The sequence below is a fragment of the Hyla sarda genome, unplaced genomic scaffold, assembly GCF_029499605.1.
Source record: "Hyla sarda isolate aHylSar1 unplaced genomic scaffold, aHylSar1.hap1 scaffold_775, whole genome shotgun sequence".
Taxonomy (NCBI): domain Eukaryota; kingdom Metazoa; phylum Chordata; class Amphibia; order Anura; family Hylidae; genus Hyla; species Hyla sarda.
In genome coordinates, this window is record NW_026610798.1 from 74,852 (window position 1) to 90,594 (window position 15,743).

At 43.6% G+C, this 15,743-nt stretch overlaps 1 protein-coding gene across 1 annotated transcript in view; it reads left to right on the forward strand.

Moving 5' to 3' along the window:
- BBOF1 (basal body orientation factor 1) overlaps nucleotides 1-15,743 on the forward strand; it is an 89,681-nt gene that overhangs the window by 43,301 nt on the left and 30,637 nt on the right. Inside the window, exons 4-5 of the mRNA XM_056554517.1 lie at nucleotides 401-544; nucleotides 626-706. Coding sequence (XP_056410492.1) covers nucleotides 401-544; nucleotides 626-706 — 225 coding nt within the window. The remainder of the gene's footprint in view (nucleotides 1-400; nucleotides 545-625; nucleotides 707-15,743) is intronic.

The following is a 15,743-nucleotide window of genomic DNA, read 5'->3' on the forward strand; positions in this document are numbered from 1 at the left end:
AAGTATTGGACACATTTATATTCTGTATATACTGTAGATATGTAGAGTCCCACAGCCAGACAAGGCCAATGTCTTTACTTTTTGTGGGGTAGTGTGTAATCTTCACAGCACAGACCCTTTACACCATCACAATCTTCTTCCCATACATTGGCCTCTGTCTAATGGAAGCTAAAGGGCTGTAGGCCGTGGGTTAGGAGGCAGCGTAGGTGGGGTAGCCCATAGCTCGCCCCGGTTAGGTCCCAGCTTATGGTACTTGCCCGTATTTAAGGAGTTGCATGTTGGGTAGCAGACGTGATGTGTGATGCTGGGAGTTATTGTGCACTCGGAGTCCTCTCTCCTACACTGACCCCACGGCCACACAGTTCTCACTCAGTAACTACAGATTTCTGTCCTGTCCCAGATGGCGACTTATCAGAAGCAGATTTCTGACCTGGAGGAGGAGCGCTCCCGTCGAGCTCACGAGATGCAGGTCATTCAGTCCGAGTTCAAAAGGATGAAAGAATTCCGCAGACACAAGGCCGAACTGGAGAGAGAACTGGACGAGGTCACGTATCCCACCCCCGACATCCTCGTCCCCCACTCAGCATAGACCCCGCTTTTTCACATTTATCTTCTTTCCCTGCAGATTAAGGACAGTCTCCTCAAGGCCAAAAAGGAACATCAAGAAGCTCTGTCCACCACCGAGAGGCACTTCATGGAGGAGAAGGTAAGGCGTGTGACCAGATGGTAATACAATAAAACACTAGTCTACAGCACCATTCCATCCCAGTACATTGCTCGGGTTCAGACCGCACACGACTTTGCATGACTCCCAGTTATAACGTTTTTATAATGTTGTATAATGTTATAACGGGTCTTAACGGATGAATATGCCCGTTATTTCATCCGTTATTATACATCCGTTTATTTATTTATTTTTTATTTAAATCCATACAAAATTACATTAGCACAGTAAAATGTTTACAACATAGTAATTTTATTCCCCTTGCTGAGTCCCCACCCACTCCAAACTCCGCCCTTCTCTCCTATCCCCCCTCCCCCAGATTACCAGCTAGGTTGTTTCCTACCATCTATCTCATTCCAACATTATAAAGGGAAAAAGAGCTTTTCTAGGGTAAAGTATCAATTCATATTTCTTAATCTACGATACCTCTAGTTCCCATTCCTTAACTGATGGAACTTCTGGTTAGAACCATTTTCTTTAATAACAATATTTTTGCAGTTCCAAATATTTTTAATATAAACCCTTGGGGTTTCCTTTAGGCCAATACCCAGGATAGCTCCTTTACTATTCTTACTCCACGTTCTTTTCATCCTGTTTTCTGTTATGCGATAGAATCAGCGGGCGTCCCCACACCGTATGCATTAAGTCTGCCTCTTCTCCTTGGGGCATTTCGTGTCTAACCTTTTACCTATTTGACTTAAGAATGTTGGCGTATACGGGACCCTCAGAGCCGGCTTAGTAAATGAAATTCTATGATTCAGATTCATGGAGGCTCGTAATATATTCTGAAACACATCCCTCCATTCTTGCGTACTTTTTTTTTTTTTTTTTTTCCAAAATATTTTTTATTAAAGAAGTTTTTTTCTTACATACAAAACAACAAGGCACTTGTGGATCAAGTGTACATAGTCCAAGATGTGGAAATGTAATTTCAGATGACGAACAGGTATATACGTGAGTTTGTCCAACACGTCATTACATACTGCAAAATCACACAAATGACTTGAGAATAAAAACAAAAATCAACAGGTAATAGCAAGACCGGTACCTCTCATTAGTGTGCACTCTTCAGGTTTCGAAGTCTCAATTTGTTGGCTCGAATTTATGCATTTATACAAAAGGACATAATCTGCAAAGTTTTATAATAATGGTCTTATGCAAATATAGAGCAGATGGGATATACAAAATCATTCACCTAAAGGAGACGAGGATTTAGAAAAGTTCACTAGAGATAAGGTCAAATATCTCTGCAGTTCGAGGAGGAGGACCGGCCCTCCCATCTTGTAAGGAAAAGCTGGTAAGTACCCGAGCCCCTCGCTATTATTTTTTCAAACGAGTATGTAGTATTTATTTTACTGATTAACATGTCAATCAAAGGCACAGTCGCGGATTTCCAGTTACTAACTATAGCTATTTTTGCTAGAATGCAAATTATACAAAAAATATCTCTATTGTGGCGTGGGAGTGAATGCAAGCGCAAAAAAAGTAAGACTGAATAGGCGTTCCAAGGTATATGTCTGCCTAACAAGTCAGTTAAGAGACGTTTACACGAGGCCCAGAAAGGTCTGATCAAAGGGCACGACCATAGTATGTGGTAAAGGGTACCCCTGCATCCACAACCCCGCCAACAACAAGACGACACATCCGGATATATTCTGGATAACCTGTCAGGCGTATAATACCACCTAAGGATAGTCTTAAGCCCTGATTCCACATGTGTAGTGCACTGAAGTGCCTTATGCATTGTCTTAAAGGCGTGTTGCCACTCCTCACAAGAAAAGGAGAGACCAAGGTCCTTCTCCCACGTTCTCATAGGATATGATTTAGTGAACGTCTTAGCGAGCGATAAATTAGTATAAATCGGCTTCAAACCCCTTAAGGGGGAAGATTGTTGTGTAAGTAATAAACTATCGGTGCTTTTCTTGGAGGGCAACAAGCCATGAAGAAAATGGCGGACTCTTAAAAATTTGTAAAACTCTTGTTTGGGTAAGTCATATTTCTCTTGTATATACTGGAACGTATGTAAGGTGGAGGATGTGTAGAGATCCCTAACATGAGATATTCCTTTAAGTAACCAAAGTCTCAAATCTAAATCTGGGATTATAGCTTGTATCAGTGTGAGTGGAAGGTCTTCTTTGTTCGAGGGTCTAGGGGTAGCAGAGTGTGTTACATAGTACACCCACGCATCATAGGATGCTTTGACAAGAGGGTTGCACATTCTAGGTAAAGTCACGTTCCAAAAGGGCATATACAATAGATCCCTAACTGAGGATGGATGTGTCGACTCATTCTTAATCGACACCCTCTGGATATCTTCCCGAAGTGCCACCAATGCCTCGTCATGGTCACCAACGTGGCAGTATAGTAATGTTTAATATTTGGAGATCCCAGACCGCCTGCATATTTAGTTTTGGACAGTATGTTCGTGGACAACTTAGGTCTGCCACCCGCCCAGATAAAGTGAGAAAGAATACTTTGAGCTCTACGGAAAAAGGAAGCGGGAAGGGAAATAGGTAAATTGCAAAAGAGGTAAAGTAGCCTCGGCAATAGAAACATCTTAAAGGTAGCCACTCTGCCCACCCAGGAAACATCTGATTTAGACAGCCGGTCTGCTTCGACTTTCAAGGAGGACTACAAAGGTTCATAATTTTCGCTATAGAGTGTTTTATGTGGGAAGGATAAATGGATCCCTAAATATTTAAGGTGTTTATTTTGCCAATCAAATTTATATTGGGCTTTAAGAGAAGTTTGCAGGGTTGTGTCGATATTTATAGGGAGGGCTTGAGTTTTTACTTCATTTAGCTGACAATAGGAGAGTTTACCAAATAGTGATATATTATCCATAACCGCTGGTAATGAGATTGAGGGGTTGGATAGCATGAGGATAACATCATCCGCATATAGTTAGATGATGTGCTCCTTCCTCCCTATAGTGATGCCCGCAATGCGCCCATCTTGACGTATAGCTTGAGCCAGCGGCTCTATCGATAAAATATAAATGAGAGGGGACAGTGGGCAACCCTGGCGTGATCCATTCGTGATCGAAAATGGGTCCGATAACGAGCCATTCGCCAGTACCCTCGCCGTCGGATTAGAATACAAAGAGGATAAGGCTAAGATTATCCCCCCTGCAAAGCCCATAAATTCCAGGACCGAGAAGGCGAATGACCACCGAAGGCGATCAAACGCCTTCTCAGCGTCCAGTGCCATAACCAAAGCTGAACTCCCAGTTCGCTCAAGATGATGAAACACATTGAGAAGACGTCTCGTGTTGTCAGAGGTCTGCCGTCCAGCAACAAAACCTGACTGATCGAGATTAATTAACAATGGTAAAATCAGCGACATTCTAGAGGCCAACAGCTTCGCGTATATTTTAATGTCCTGATTCAATAAAGAAATTGGCCTAAAATTTTGGGGTGTATCGGGGGGGCTTTCCCGGTTTCGGAAGTGTGACAATAGTAGCTTGTAAATTTTCAACCGGTAATGTCCCCGCCAGGGTTGCCGCTTGGCAAAATGCACGTAAATGGGGTGTCAGAGTGTCTTTAAACATTTTATAGTAAGAAGTGACAGCCATCGGGCCCAGGTGCCTTTTCAGCAGGAAGGGACCGTATAACCTCTGACACCTCCTCATCGGTGATGTCCCTATTTAAATCTAAAAGCTGGGACGGAGAGAGGAGCGGAAGGTTAAGCCCAACAAGGTAATCATGCACAAGAGAGTTGAGGTTATCAGGGGGAGAGATATGGTGATTTAGATTATATAAATTGGAATAAAATTGTTGAAAGCCTTCAGCAATATCGTCAGGAGTGTACAGCTTAGTATTGTGATGTGGATGAATTAAATATGGGATGCGCGATTTTAGTTGGCGCTTTTTTAAAAGGCTGGCTAAAAGTTTACCCGCTTTATTATTTTGGGAATAGTACGTAGCTTGAAGTTTCCTATGGGATTTCTTATAAGAGGAGAACATGATACAGTGTAAATCCCTTCTCAGGGAGGCTACTTTAGAGGCGTTCTCAGCTGAGGGGGAAGTTTTATTAACGTTTTCGGCTATTTTTAAAGTCTGTAGTAACTCATTTACTTGTTTCTCCCTTTCTCTTTTTAGGATAGCACCATATTTTATACAACACCCCCTTATTACTGCCTTGTGACAGTTCCAAACTACAATGGGGTCGGAAATTGAACTAGCATTAAGGCTAAAATATTCCGTGATGTCCTGTCGTAATCGTTTAGCATAATGGGGGTGGGACCATAAAAAGGGGTTGCTTCTCCATGTGTAAGCTCTATCTGACAATTGCAGGGTTACAGCTGCATGGTCCGACCATGTAATTTGTTCTATGGAAGACCTGCCTGAGGAGGACAGTAAAGATCTGTCCAGCAAAAACAAGTCTATACGGGAATAGGAGTTGTGCACTCCTGAGCGAAAAGTAAAATTCTTCTCCGTATCGTGCTGTATCCTCCATATGTCGTACAAATCTTCCTCTAGTGGTAGAGAAGAAAGAGTAGCAGAGGTGTAGCGGGAGGAAGAGGTACTGTCCAAAGAAACCTCCACTATAGTATTAAAATCCCCACAGATAAGTAAAGATCCCCAAGGAGATCCACAAACTTTGTTAAGCAGGCGTTTTAAAAAGCGGAGTTGCCCCTTATTAGGAGCATACACCGACACAAGAGTAAATTGAGAAGCATTGTTGGTACATCGCAAGATAACATACCTTCCGTTTTCATCAGCAGTAAAATCTTTCAGCGAGAAAGCGACTGTATTTTTGATGGCGATGGCTACCCCCCTGGATTTTGTGCTGTAATGGGAATGGTAAATGTTAGAGAATGCAGGGTGATGTAATCTATCGGCGTCTTTGGACACATAGAATATCACACTTCAGAGATTGAGCCTCTTTCCATAAATGAGCTCGCCTATGCGGAGCGTTTAACCCATTTGCATTAAGACTAGCAATAGTTATTACCATTTGTGGAAATTACATATGCAATGAAAATAAGTCGTGAAATATGAATCATAAGGGGACAGAACGCACCTCCCAACCAGCGTGCGTCTGCCGTTGTTATGCAGATCATGTACCTGAGACTTGCGGACATAAAGGCACCAATAGAACAGACAAACAACACCAACAACAAAAAAACATGAACAAGGACAATAGGGAAATGGACACCGTATCCCCTAAGGGGGTGTCCACAGGTAGGTGGTGGTCAGAGTCCACACTGAAACCAGAGACCGCGGGCACACGTCCAGAGCCCGCCACGATATGGCACAGATGGAAAGATCACCAGCATAGCGTTCATGAAGTAGACCAATCTGTAGCACTCCTAGGGAGACGAGTAGGTTTAGAAGATCCAGCAACAGAAGGCAGAGGAATGTTCCATTTTTTCAATAAAGCAGTTCCTTCCTCTAATGATCGCACCAGGTGAGTAGTATCATTGCGTCTCACAATTAAACGTACAGGGAATCCCCACCGATTTATCATTTTTGCAGATTGCAAGGCAGCAGTTATTGGTAGCAATGCCCTACGGGCCTGCAGGGTAGCGGCTGATAAGTCAGCGTACACAGAAATGTGATGATATGGAGCAGGCAAATTCCATAAACTTTTCCTTAATGTTGTAAAAATGTATCCGTGCTAGTACATCCCGTGGGACAGAGTCATTCAGGTGTTTCGGGCGTGGAACCCTGTGCGCTCTGTCCACCTCCAGATCATGCAGGGAGCTAGCGGGAAGGGTGGCTTGCAGGATGGATTTAACATATGCAGGTATCTCGGCTGGAGGTATTGACTCAGATATGCCTCTTAGTTTCACGTTATTCCTCCTGCTTCTGTCCTCCAAATCCGCCACTTTAGCTTTCAAGAATGTTATCTCATCGTCCATAGAATTATGGGAATCAATCAGGTCATTATGTGAATCCGCAAACTCGCTGAATTTAGTTTCAATGTGATCGATACGTCCCCCTAGTTCATGCACAGTGGCTTGCAAAGGGTTAACCATTTTCTGCATATCTTGTAGAAATGTGCTGCGCAGCAGGAGCAGCATACTCTTCATGGCCATGTCAGTTAGAGATTTGTCCCCCACTTGTAAAGCTGCTAGTGGGTCACAGCCCTCTGTTATGTCCTCCAGTATTATACCCCTGGGTCTTACCTCCTGGTCAGAGGCCGGGGTGGAGAAGCGGCTCCTCTGTTTAGCAGGGCTGCCAGAAGGGGATGCAGGAGGGAGACTCTGAGCCGCTCCGGGTGAGTCGCTGGTGCTGTGGGGTGAAGATGGAGCCTCCGCTGCTGTCCCCCGTTTGCTGGAGGGGTCTGGCTGACGGGTGCTCGGCTGCCTTATCACCGAAGGTGAGTGAAGCTCCGAATCAGACAGGATGCGGCGCCGATTAGCCGGGCTGCTGGACTCATCTCTCCTGCTGCGCGGGCCTCGTCTTCCTCTCGGCGGTGTGGCACAGGCACGGTCGGCGCCATCTTGGGTCCGGGCCTCGCGCGGCTGGAAGCTGAAGCGCGCCAGAGAGCCGTGCCGGGTAGGTTTCTTGCGGCGCCTGGGCATAGTGGAAGGGTCCAAGGGGTAGTTCTATCTGGTTACAGCTGTTATAAGGCTGGCGAAGTGCTGTTAATTTGTCGCTAGACGGGATCTGTTGCGGAGCTCACTCAGCGTGCGACCATCCGCTCTGGCTGCCAGGCCACGCCCCTCTTGCGTACTTATTGTACCTACTTCTCTGGCCCAGTGTGACCTATAGCCTTGTGTTCATTATTTACCATATCAGCTTTCACCAGGCCTTTCTATATTTTCCCCACAATCTTATTAGAGGCACTATGCATAGCGAAAATAAAATCCATTAGTTCATGTGTAGAAATTTCCCATCTTGGGTTTGATTTATCCTTTTTATATCGTATCGTTCCTTACGTGGGCATATGCGAATCTACAATTATGACTAAGCTTAAATTCTACCCTAAGTGACTCCCATTCTTTAATTCTTTTCCCCTCTACTAATTGATATACTCTCGTCATTCCTTTTTTCCCCAATCTATGTAACCCTGCAATTTCATTATTTCTGGAAAAGGAGTTTTTCCAGATCTGTGTCTTTTAAACTTCCGTTTATTCTTAATACTCGTCTAAGATATCTCCATAACTTCTATAAACATTTTAAAAGTGTACATCCCTGTGACTCCCCCACACTTGTACCTACCATCCTCTAGTACCTCTATTGGAGATCCTCCCGTGCCCCCACATTTAGAAAAGTCATTTTTCAAAATTTCTTCCTCCTTACCTAAAAATTCAATTTGTGCTGCAATGTAATAGAATTGTAGGTTTGGTACTCTGAACCCGCCTTCACCTATTGAAGGGCTCAAGTATTTATAATTGTTTCTTATCCCACAAAAACCTACTAATCTCCACCTGAATCTGTTTAAACCAGTGTTCGCTGAGCCATATTGGCGCTGCTCTTAGAATATGTAGAGCCATTGGGAATATAATCATTTTAACCCCTTAAGAACCAATGCAAATAAACCTGTACGCCCCTGAAAGACCAGGCCTGTTTTTTCAAATCGGGGATGTCTGTCTTTATTAGAGAATAACTCTGGTAACGTTTTGCCAATCACGATAATTCTGACATTGTTTTTTTGTCACACGTCGTCCTTCATGTACATAGTAAAAGTAGCCGATATCATTTGTAGTTTTTTTTTTTTACAATGCAAAAAATCATGAAATTTTTACAAAAAATTAAGATTTTTTGCTATTTTAACACGAATAGGTGGCATATATTTATACATACTGACCAAATAGTTTATGAAACTTATACTTTCAGATGTCTACTTTATTTTGACATCATTTTTTGTTTTTAATTAACATTTTAAATTAGTTAGAAGCCGAACAATTTAATTTGAAATTTTGAAAATTTTGAAAATTTGAAAAGTGCATCTTTTTTGTGTGCTATGCAAGGTTTGCAGAAATTAAAAGGTAGTAGAACATAGGAACACCCCCCCCAAATGACCCCATTTTAAAAACTAGACCCCTCAAGGTATTCGCTAGGGGGGACAGTGAGTATTTTAACACCATAGTTTTTTGGCAGGAATTATTACAAAGTCAGTGTTAAAAATTCGAAATTTGCAATTTTTCACAAATGCATCATTTGGGGGGCATATTTTTTGTACATCACTTCTGATATTGAAAGAAATGCACCCTATATTTTATTTAGCTGCTTGTCCCATGTTTGGAAATACCCCCGCTTTGGCCATATATGGTTCCTTGGCCGCGTGGTAGGACTAAGAAGGAGAGGAGCGCCATTTGGCTTTCAGGGCAGAACAGTACCCCCACCCCCACAAGTGACCCCATTTATATACCGCACCCCTACAAGTTATTGGCTGGACCAGGTACCTCTCTGATTGGTCCTTGGTCGGCTGGCAGTATAATGCGTCTGTCTGTGACAGTTAAGGCTCCTGATGGATATATCCGCCATGTTGTGGGAATAAGCACCCGCTCATGGCGAATATATCCATCACTGCTGCGGCTGGGTAGATCAGTGTGTCCGCTCATGACTGCTGGCGGGAAATCCGCCGCTATGAGTGGACACACAAAGCTACCCAGCCGCAGCAGGGAGCTCATTACCGTGACTGCTGCGTAATGTGTAGGATCACATGGTGGACATCAGCAGCATATTACATGCTCCGCCATGTCCGCCAATGCGATCCTACACATTATGCATTTTTTTAATTAGATTCATTTAATAAATGTATTTTTAATATTTTACATTTTTTTAATTTTTTTACACTTTTATTACATTTTTTTTTATTTTTACACTTATTTTATTTATTTATTTATTTTTACACTTTTTAATGCTTTGGAATACTTAGTATTCCAAAGCATTGCAGTTATATGCTGCCTGTCAGTTTTCACTAGCAGGCAGCATATAAGGACGTACCTCTGTCCTTTCAGGCAATACCCAGGGCAGACCTGGGGGTCTTTGTAGGACCCCCGGCTGCCCAGGTATGCAGCAGCACCCCGCGATGCTCCGGGGTGCTGCAGGAGAGACAGAGGGAGCCTCCTCCCTCTGTCAGAACTCCTTACAGTGCGCGGTCACTTCTGACCGCGGCTGTAAGGGTTAAGCTGTCGGGAGTGAAGTGAACTTCACTCCCGGCAGTGCGGCAGGTCCCGGCCAGCCGCGGCCACACACAGCACCCCGCGACCGCGATGCGGGGTGCTGCAGAGGAGACAGAGGGAGCCCCCTCCCTCTGTCAGAACTCCTTACAGCGCGCGATCACTTCCGACCGCGGCTGTAAGGGTTAAAACTGCCGGGACCGAAGTTTACTTCGGTCCTGGCAGTGCAGCAGGGTCCCGGCTGTGTGATACAGCCGAGTCCCTGCCGCGATCTCGTGGGTGCACTGGGCAGCACCCACGAAAAGAATGGACGAGTATAGACGTCCATTTGCGGGAACGGCCGCCAACCTGGACGTCTATACTCGTCCATGGTCGTTATCGGGTTAATCAATAAAATTCTTTCAGCAATACTCAACCTTAGTCTCCCCAATACTTGAATTTTATTTTACATTTTTTGAGCTAATGGAACAATATTTAGACCTGCAAAATCCTCAATGTTCCTCGATATTTTTACACCAAGATATTCGAGCGCTTCCGATTCCTGCAGAACATAAATTTCCCCTGATACCGACTGTCGTTCCCCTGTTAACATCAGAAGACCTGACTTTTTCCAATTAATCTTAAAACCTGAGTAACTTCCATATTCCTTCAATATCTCCATAACTTTCGAGATTTTATTAGCTGGATCCGTGATAAATAACACTATATCATCGGCATATAGCAAGATTTTTTCTGTTTCCCCATTTACGCCGAATCCTTCAAATTCTTCTGTTACTCTTATTATTTGAGCGAAAATAGGAGGGGAGAGAGGGGACACCCCTGCCTGGTCCCTCTTTGTAAAGTAACAGAATTTTGAGAGATTACGTTATTTATGTTTATCCTTGCACTAGGAGAGTTGTATAATGTTTTAACCCCTTAAGGACTCAGGGTTTTTCAGTTTTTGCACTTTCGTTTTTTCCTCCTTACCTTTTAAAAATCATAACCCTTTCAATTTTCCACCTAAAAATCCATATTATGGCTTATTTTTTGCGTCGCCAATTCTACTTTACAGTGACATTAGTAATTTTACCCAAAAATGCACGGCGAAACGGAAAAAAAATCATTGTGCGACAAAATCGAAGAAAAAACGCCATTTTGTAACTTTTGGGGCCTTCCGTTTCTACGCAGTGCATATTTCGGTAAACATTACACCTTATCATTATTCTGTAGGTCCATACGGTTAAAATGATCCCCTAATTATATAGGTTGGATTTTGTCGCACTTCTGGAAAAAATCATAACTACATGCAGGAAAATTTATACGTTTAAAAATGTCATCTTCTAACCCCTATAACTTTTTTATTTTTCCACATACAGGGCGGTATGAGGACTCATTTTTTGCGCCGTGATCTGAGGTTTTTATTGGTATGATTTTTGTTTTGATTGGACTTTTTGATCACTTTTTATTCATTTTTTAATGTTATAAAAAGTGACCAAAAATGCGCTTTTTTTGACTTTGGAATTTTTTTTGCGCGTACACCATTGACCATACGGTTTAATTAATGATATATTTTTATAGTTCGGACATTTACGCACGCGGCGATACCACATATGTTTATTTTTAATTTTTTTTACACTGTTTTATTTTTTTTTATAGGAAAAGGGGGGTGATTCAAACTTTTATTAGGGAAGGGGTTAAATGACCTTTATTAACACTTTTTTTTTTTACTTTTTTTTTGCAGTGTTATAGGTCCCATAGGGACCTATAACACTGCACACACTGATCTCTTATACTGATCATTATTATCCCATAGGAGACTATAACACTGCACACACTGATCTCTTATACTGATCATTATTATCCCATAGGGACCTATAACACTGCACACACTGATCTCTTATACTGATCATTGTTATCCCATAGGAGACTATAACACTGCACACACTGATCTTATACTGATCATTATTATCCCATAGGGACCTATAACACTGACCACACTGATCTCTTATACTGATCATTATTATCCCATAGGGACCTATAACACTGCACACACTGATCTCTTATACTGATCATTATTATCCCATAGGGACCTATAACACTGCACACACTGATCTCTTATACTGATCATTATTATCCCATAGGGACCTATAACACTGCACACACTGATCTCTTATACTGATCATTATTATCCCATAGGAGACTATAACACTGCACACACTGATCTCTTATACTGATCATTGTTATCCCATAGGAGACTATAACACTGCACACACTGATCTCTTATACTGATCATTATTATCCCATAGGGACCTATAACACTGCACACACTGATCTCTTATACTGATCATTATTATCCCATAGGGACCTATAACACCGCACACACTGATCTCTTATACTGATCATTGTTATCCCATAGGGACCTATAACACTGCACACACTGATCTCTTATACTGATCATTATTATCCCATAGGGACCTATAACACTGCACACACTGATCTCTTATACTGATCATTGTTATCCCATAGGGACCTATAACACTGCACACACTGATCTCTTATACTGATCATTATTATCCCATTGGGACCTATAACACTGCACACACTGATCTCTTATACTGATCATTGTTATCCCATAGGGACCTATAACACTGCACACACTGATCTCTTATACTGATCATTATTATCCCATAGGGACCTATAACACCGCACACACTGATCTCTTATACTGATCATTATTATCCCATAGGGACCTATAACACCGCACACACTGATCTCTCATCCTGATCACAGACGTGTATTAACAGTGTTATCGGCGCTTGACTGCTCCTGCCTGGATCTCAGGCACGGAGCAGTCATTCGTCGATCGGACACCGAGGAGGCAGGTAAGGGCCCTCCCGGTGTCCTGTCAGCTGTTTGGGACGCCGCGGCGGTCCCGAACAGCCCGACTGAGCAGCCGGGTCACTTTCACTTTAGAAGCGGCGGTCAGCTTTGACCGCCGCTTCTAAAGGGTTAATACCGAACATCGCCGCGATTGGCGATGTGTGGTATTAGCCGCGGGTCCCGGCCGTTGATGAGCACCGGGACCGATGCGATATGATGCGGGATCGCGGCGCGATCCCGCTTCATATCGCGGGAGCCGGCGCAGGACGTAAATATACGTCCTGCGTCATTAAGGGGTTAAGACCCTTCAAGAATAGATCACCCAGATTCATACGTTTTACTACACTAAAGAGGAATCCCCATTCCACCCTGTCAAACGCTTTCTGCGCATCCAGTGACAGGATGGAAAGGGGCTCCGCATCTCCAGCAACTTGCATGTTTATGAATAGACGTCTAATATTATTGTAAATGTTTCTCCCTGGGACAAAGCCCTTTTGTTCTGGGCCGATGAGTTGTTTGATTACATCCTGTAGTCTCAATGCCCATATCTTTGCCAAGATCTTTTGATCAGTATTTAGCAAAGTAATGGGTCTGAGTGTATCCATCTCCTTACTTCCCTTGCCCTTTTTTATATTATATTATAATGGCTTCCGCCATCGACGGGGATAACTCCCCTTTTCTTAAGGATTCATTAAATACAATAACCCATCCGACCCCGGGGCCGAATTATTGGGAAAGGAGTCCAGAGCTTTTTCTATTTCTTCTAGGATGATATTTTTTTACAATTCGCCTCTTTCTATATTACTACTCTATTTCTTCCTCTGTTCTAACACTTTCCTTAGTATATAATTCCTGAAAAAGCTGCATAGCTATCTGGGTTAGACCTTCCTGATCTCTAACTTTCTTCCCTTCTTTATCTTTTAAGATAGAAACCCTTTTCCCTCCTTCTGATTGATAATATTCATAAACAATCTGTTGGGTTTGACTGTCTCTATATATTTCCTTTGGTTCTTGAAAAAGATGTCGGGCTTTTTCTAGGAGCACCTCTTTGTGCTTCTCTTGGCTCCCATACAGTATATTCCAATGTTCGATGCTTGGATCATTGATAGAACGCATTTCTGCGCTTTTTATCTCTTCCACCAGCACTCTCTCTTTTTCCTTAGTTTTTTTTTTTTTTAAACCTAGCAATATTCCTTATTAGAAGTCCTCTAAGGAATGCTTTTAGAGTATCCCATACCATTAATGTACAAGTGGACCCAACATTTAAATCCCAGAATTCCCTAATTTCTTTCTCCAGACCCTTAGTTATATCATCAATTTTTAGCCAGTGCGGATTTATATACATACTCCTAATCCCAGTCCTTGCCTCCTGTTCTTGAATATGACAGACCACCATAGCGTGGTCTGAAATACAGCGGGGTTCGTACGAGATTTTATGAATCAACGCCAGTGCCGAACTATTAGTGATTACATGATCTATACGGGAAGCTGTTTTAGGAATGACATTAAAACATGAAAAGCATTTAGTATTTGGATACATAGTGCGCCATGCATCCTCCCAGAACATTTCTCTACACCATCTATACAAGGGGGTCTCTCCATTCCCCCTATCCTTTCCCTGCCAGTCCAGTGCATTATTCATTACACAGTTCATATCTCCGAAAAGGAAAAGATCCTGATATTCCCTGTTATGAAAGAAACCAAAGCTTGGAGAGTGTCTACTGAAAAAGGGGGAGGGATATATACATATGCAAGAATAGTTAGCCTGCCACCCCAATTAGCGTACAAAAATATAAACCTACCCCTATGGTCTGACTGTGAATGGATAACATGTATGTCAGCTGTTTTATGAATGTATACAGTCACTCCCGATGAGTACTCTGAGAATGCTGAGTGATAAGTTTCCTTTGCCCAACCGCGTTTAAGTATCTCTAGGGAGTCACTGGTCACATGTGTTTCTAATTGACATATTATAGCGGGTAAGTATTTTTCTCGATCGGCTCCATTGGGGGACACAGACCGTGGGTGTATGCTGCTATCTCTAGGAGGTGTGACACTATGGTAATAAAAAAGTCAGCTCCTCCCAGCAGGATATACCCGCCTCCAGGCTCTGAGCTAGTCAGTTTAAGCTTAGTGTCTGAAGGAGGTGGACATGGTCTGGATTCTCCAGTCCAGGTCTTCTGTTTTTTATTTTCCTAGTATAGGGACGTGTTAGTTTTTTATTCCTTTTTCTTTTCTGTTTTCAGGTGGGGGCTCAGGGACTCCGGTTCCCTGTTCCCCCATTGCGAGTAAGCGGGCACAGACATTGCGTATATGCGCTGTTCACCCCCCGTTGGCAACGTCTGGGTGGTACCTCTGTACCACTGAAGACTCCATTAGGTAAGTTCTTCTGACTGAGGTAAGTACTCCCCCCCCCCCCCCCCCCATTTTTTTCTCCATAGGTACGGACTCGCAACCTCTGCAGACCCCCTGTTTTTGGCCCCCCTTCAGTTATGGGGCTTGATTACAGGGGCTGCATTTTATTCTGGGGGAGCAGTGGCACCTGAGGGGGCATATATTCTAAGGCACATTACTTTATGGGGCATATAGTATGGGGCACTTTATTATGTGGTGTGTGTGTGTTGGTGCAACTACTACAGCGCCTTATATGCGTCTGTCAGCCGCGGCGCTGCTCCGGGCCGGGCGCTCTCAGCGCCGGCTTACTTTCGTTATGCTTGCAGCAACTTATCGCGGCTGACAGCCGTGGCGCTGCTGACAGCTGCAGCGCTGCTACGAGCCGGGCGCTTCAGCGCCGGCTTACTTTAACTTTCGCCGGCAGCCTCTGCCGGCGTTGTGGCCGCCTGCTCTATTCCCCCGAGCGCATATACGGCTAGGCAGGTGCGCTCGGGACAAGGAGCGGGCACCATGACAGTTCTTCTTCGGCCGTCTGTAGCTCCTCCCACTGGGCTGGGAGCTCTCAGAGGCGCGAAGCAGCGTCCAATCAGCGCTGTGGGCGCGATTTTCTATGTGAAGGGGTCGGTTACTGTGTGCCTTGCTTCAGGCACACCCCTCTCTTCCTATTGGCTGGCCTGTTCAGTCTCT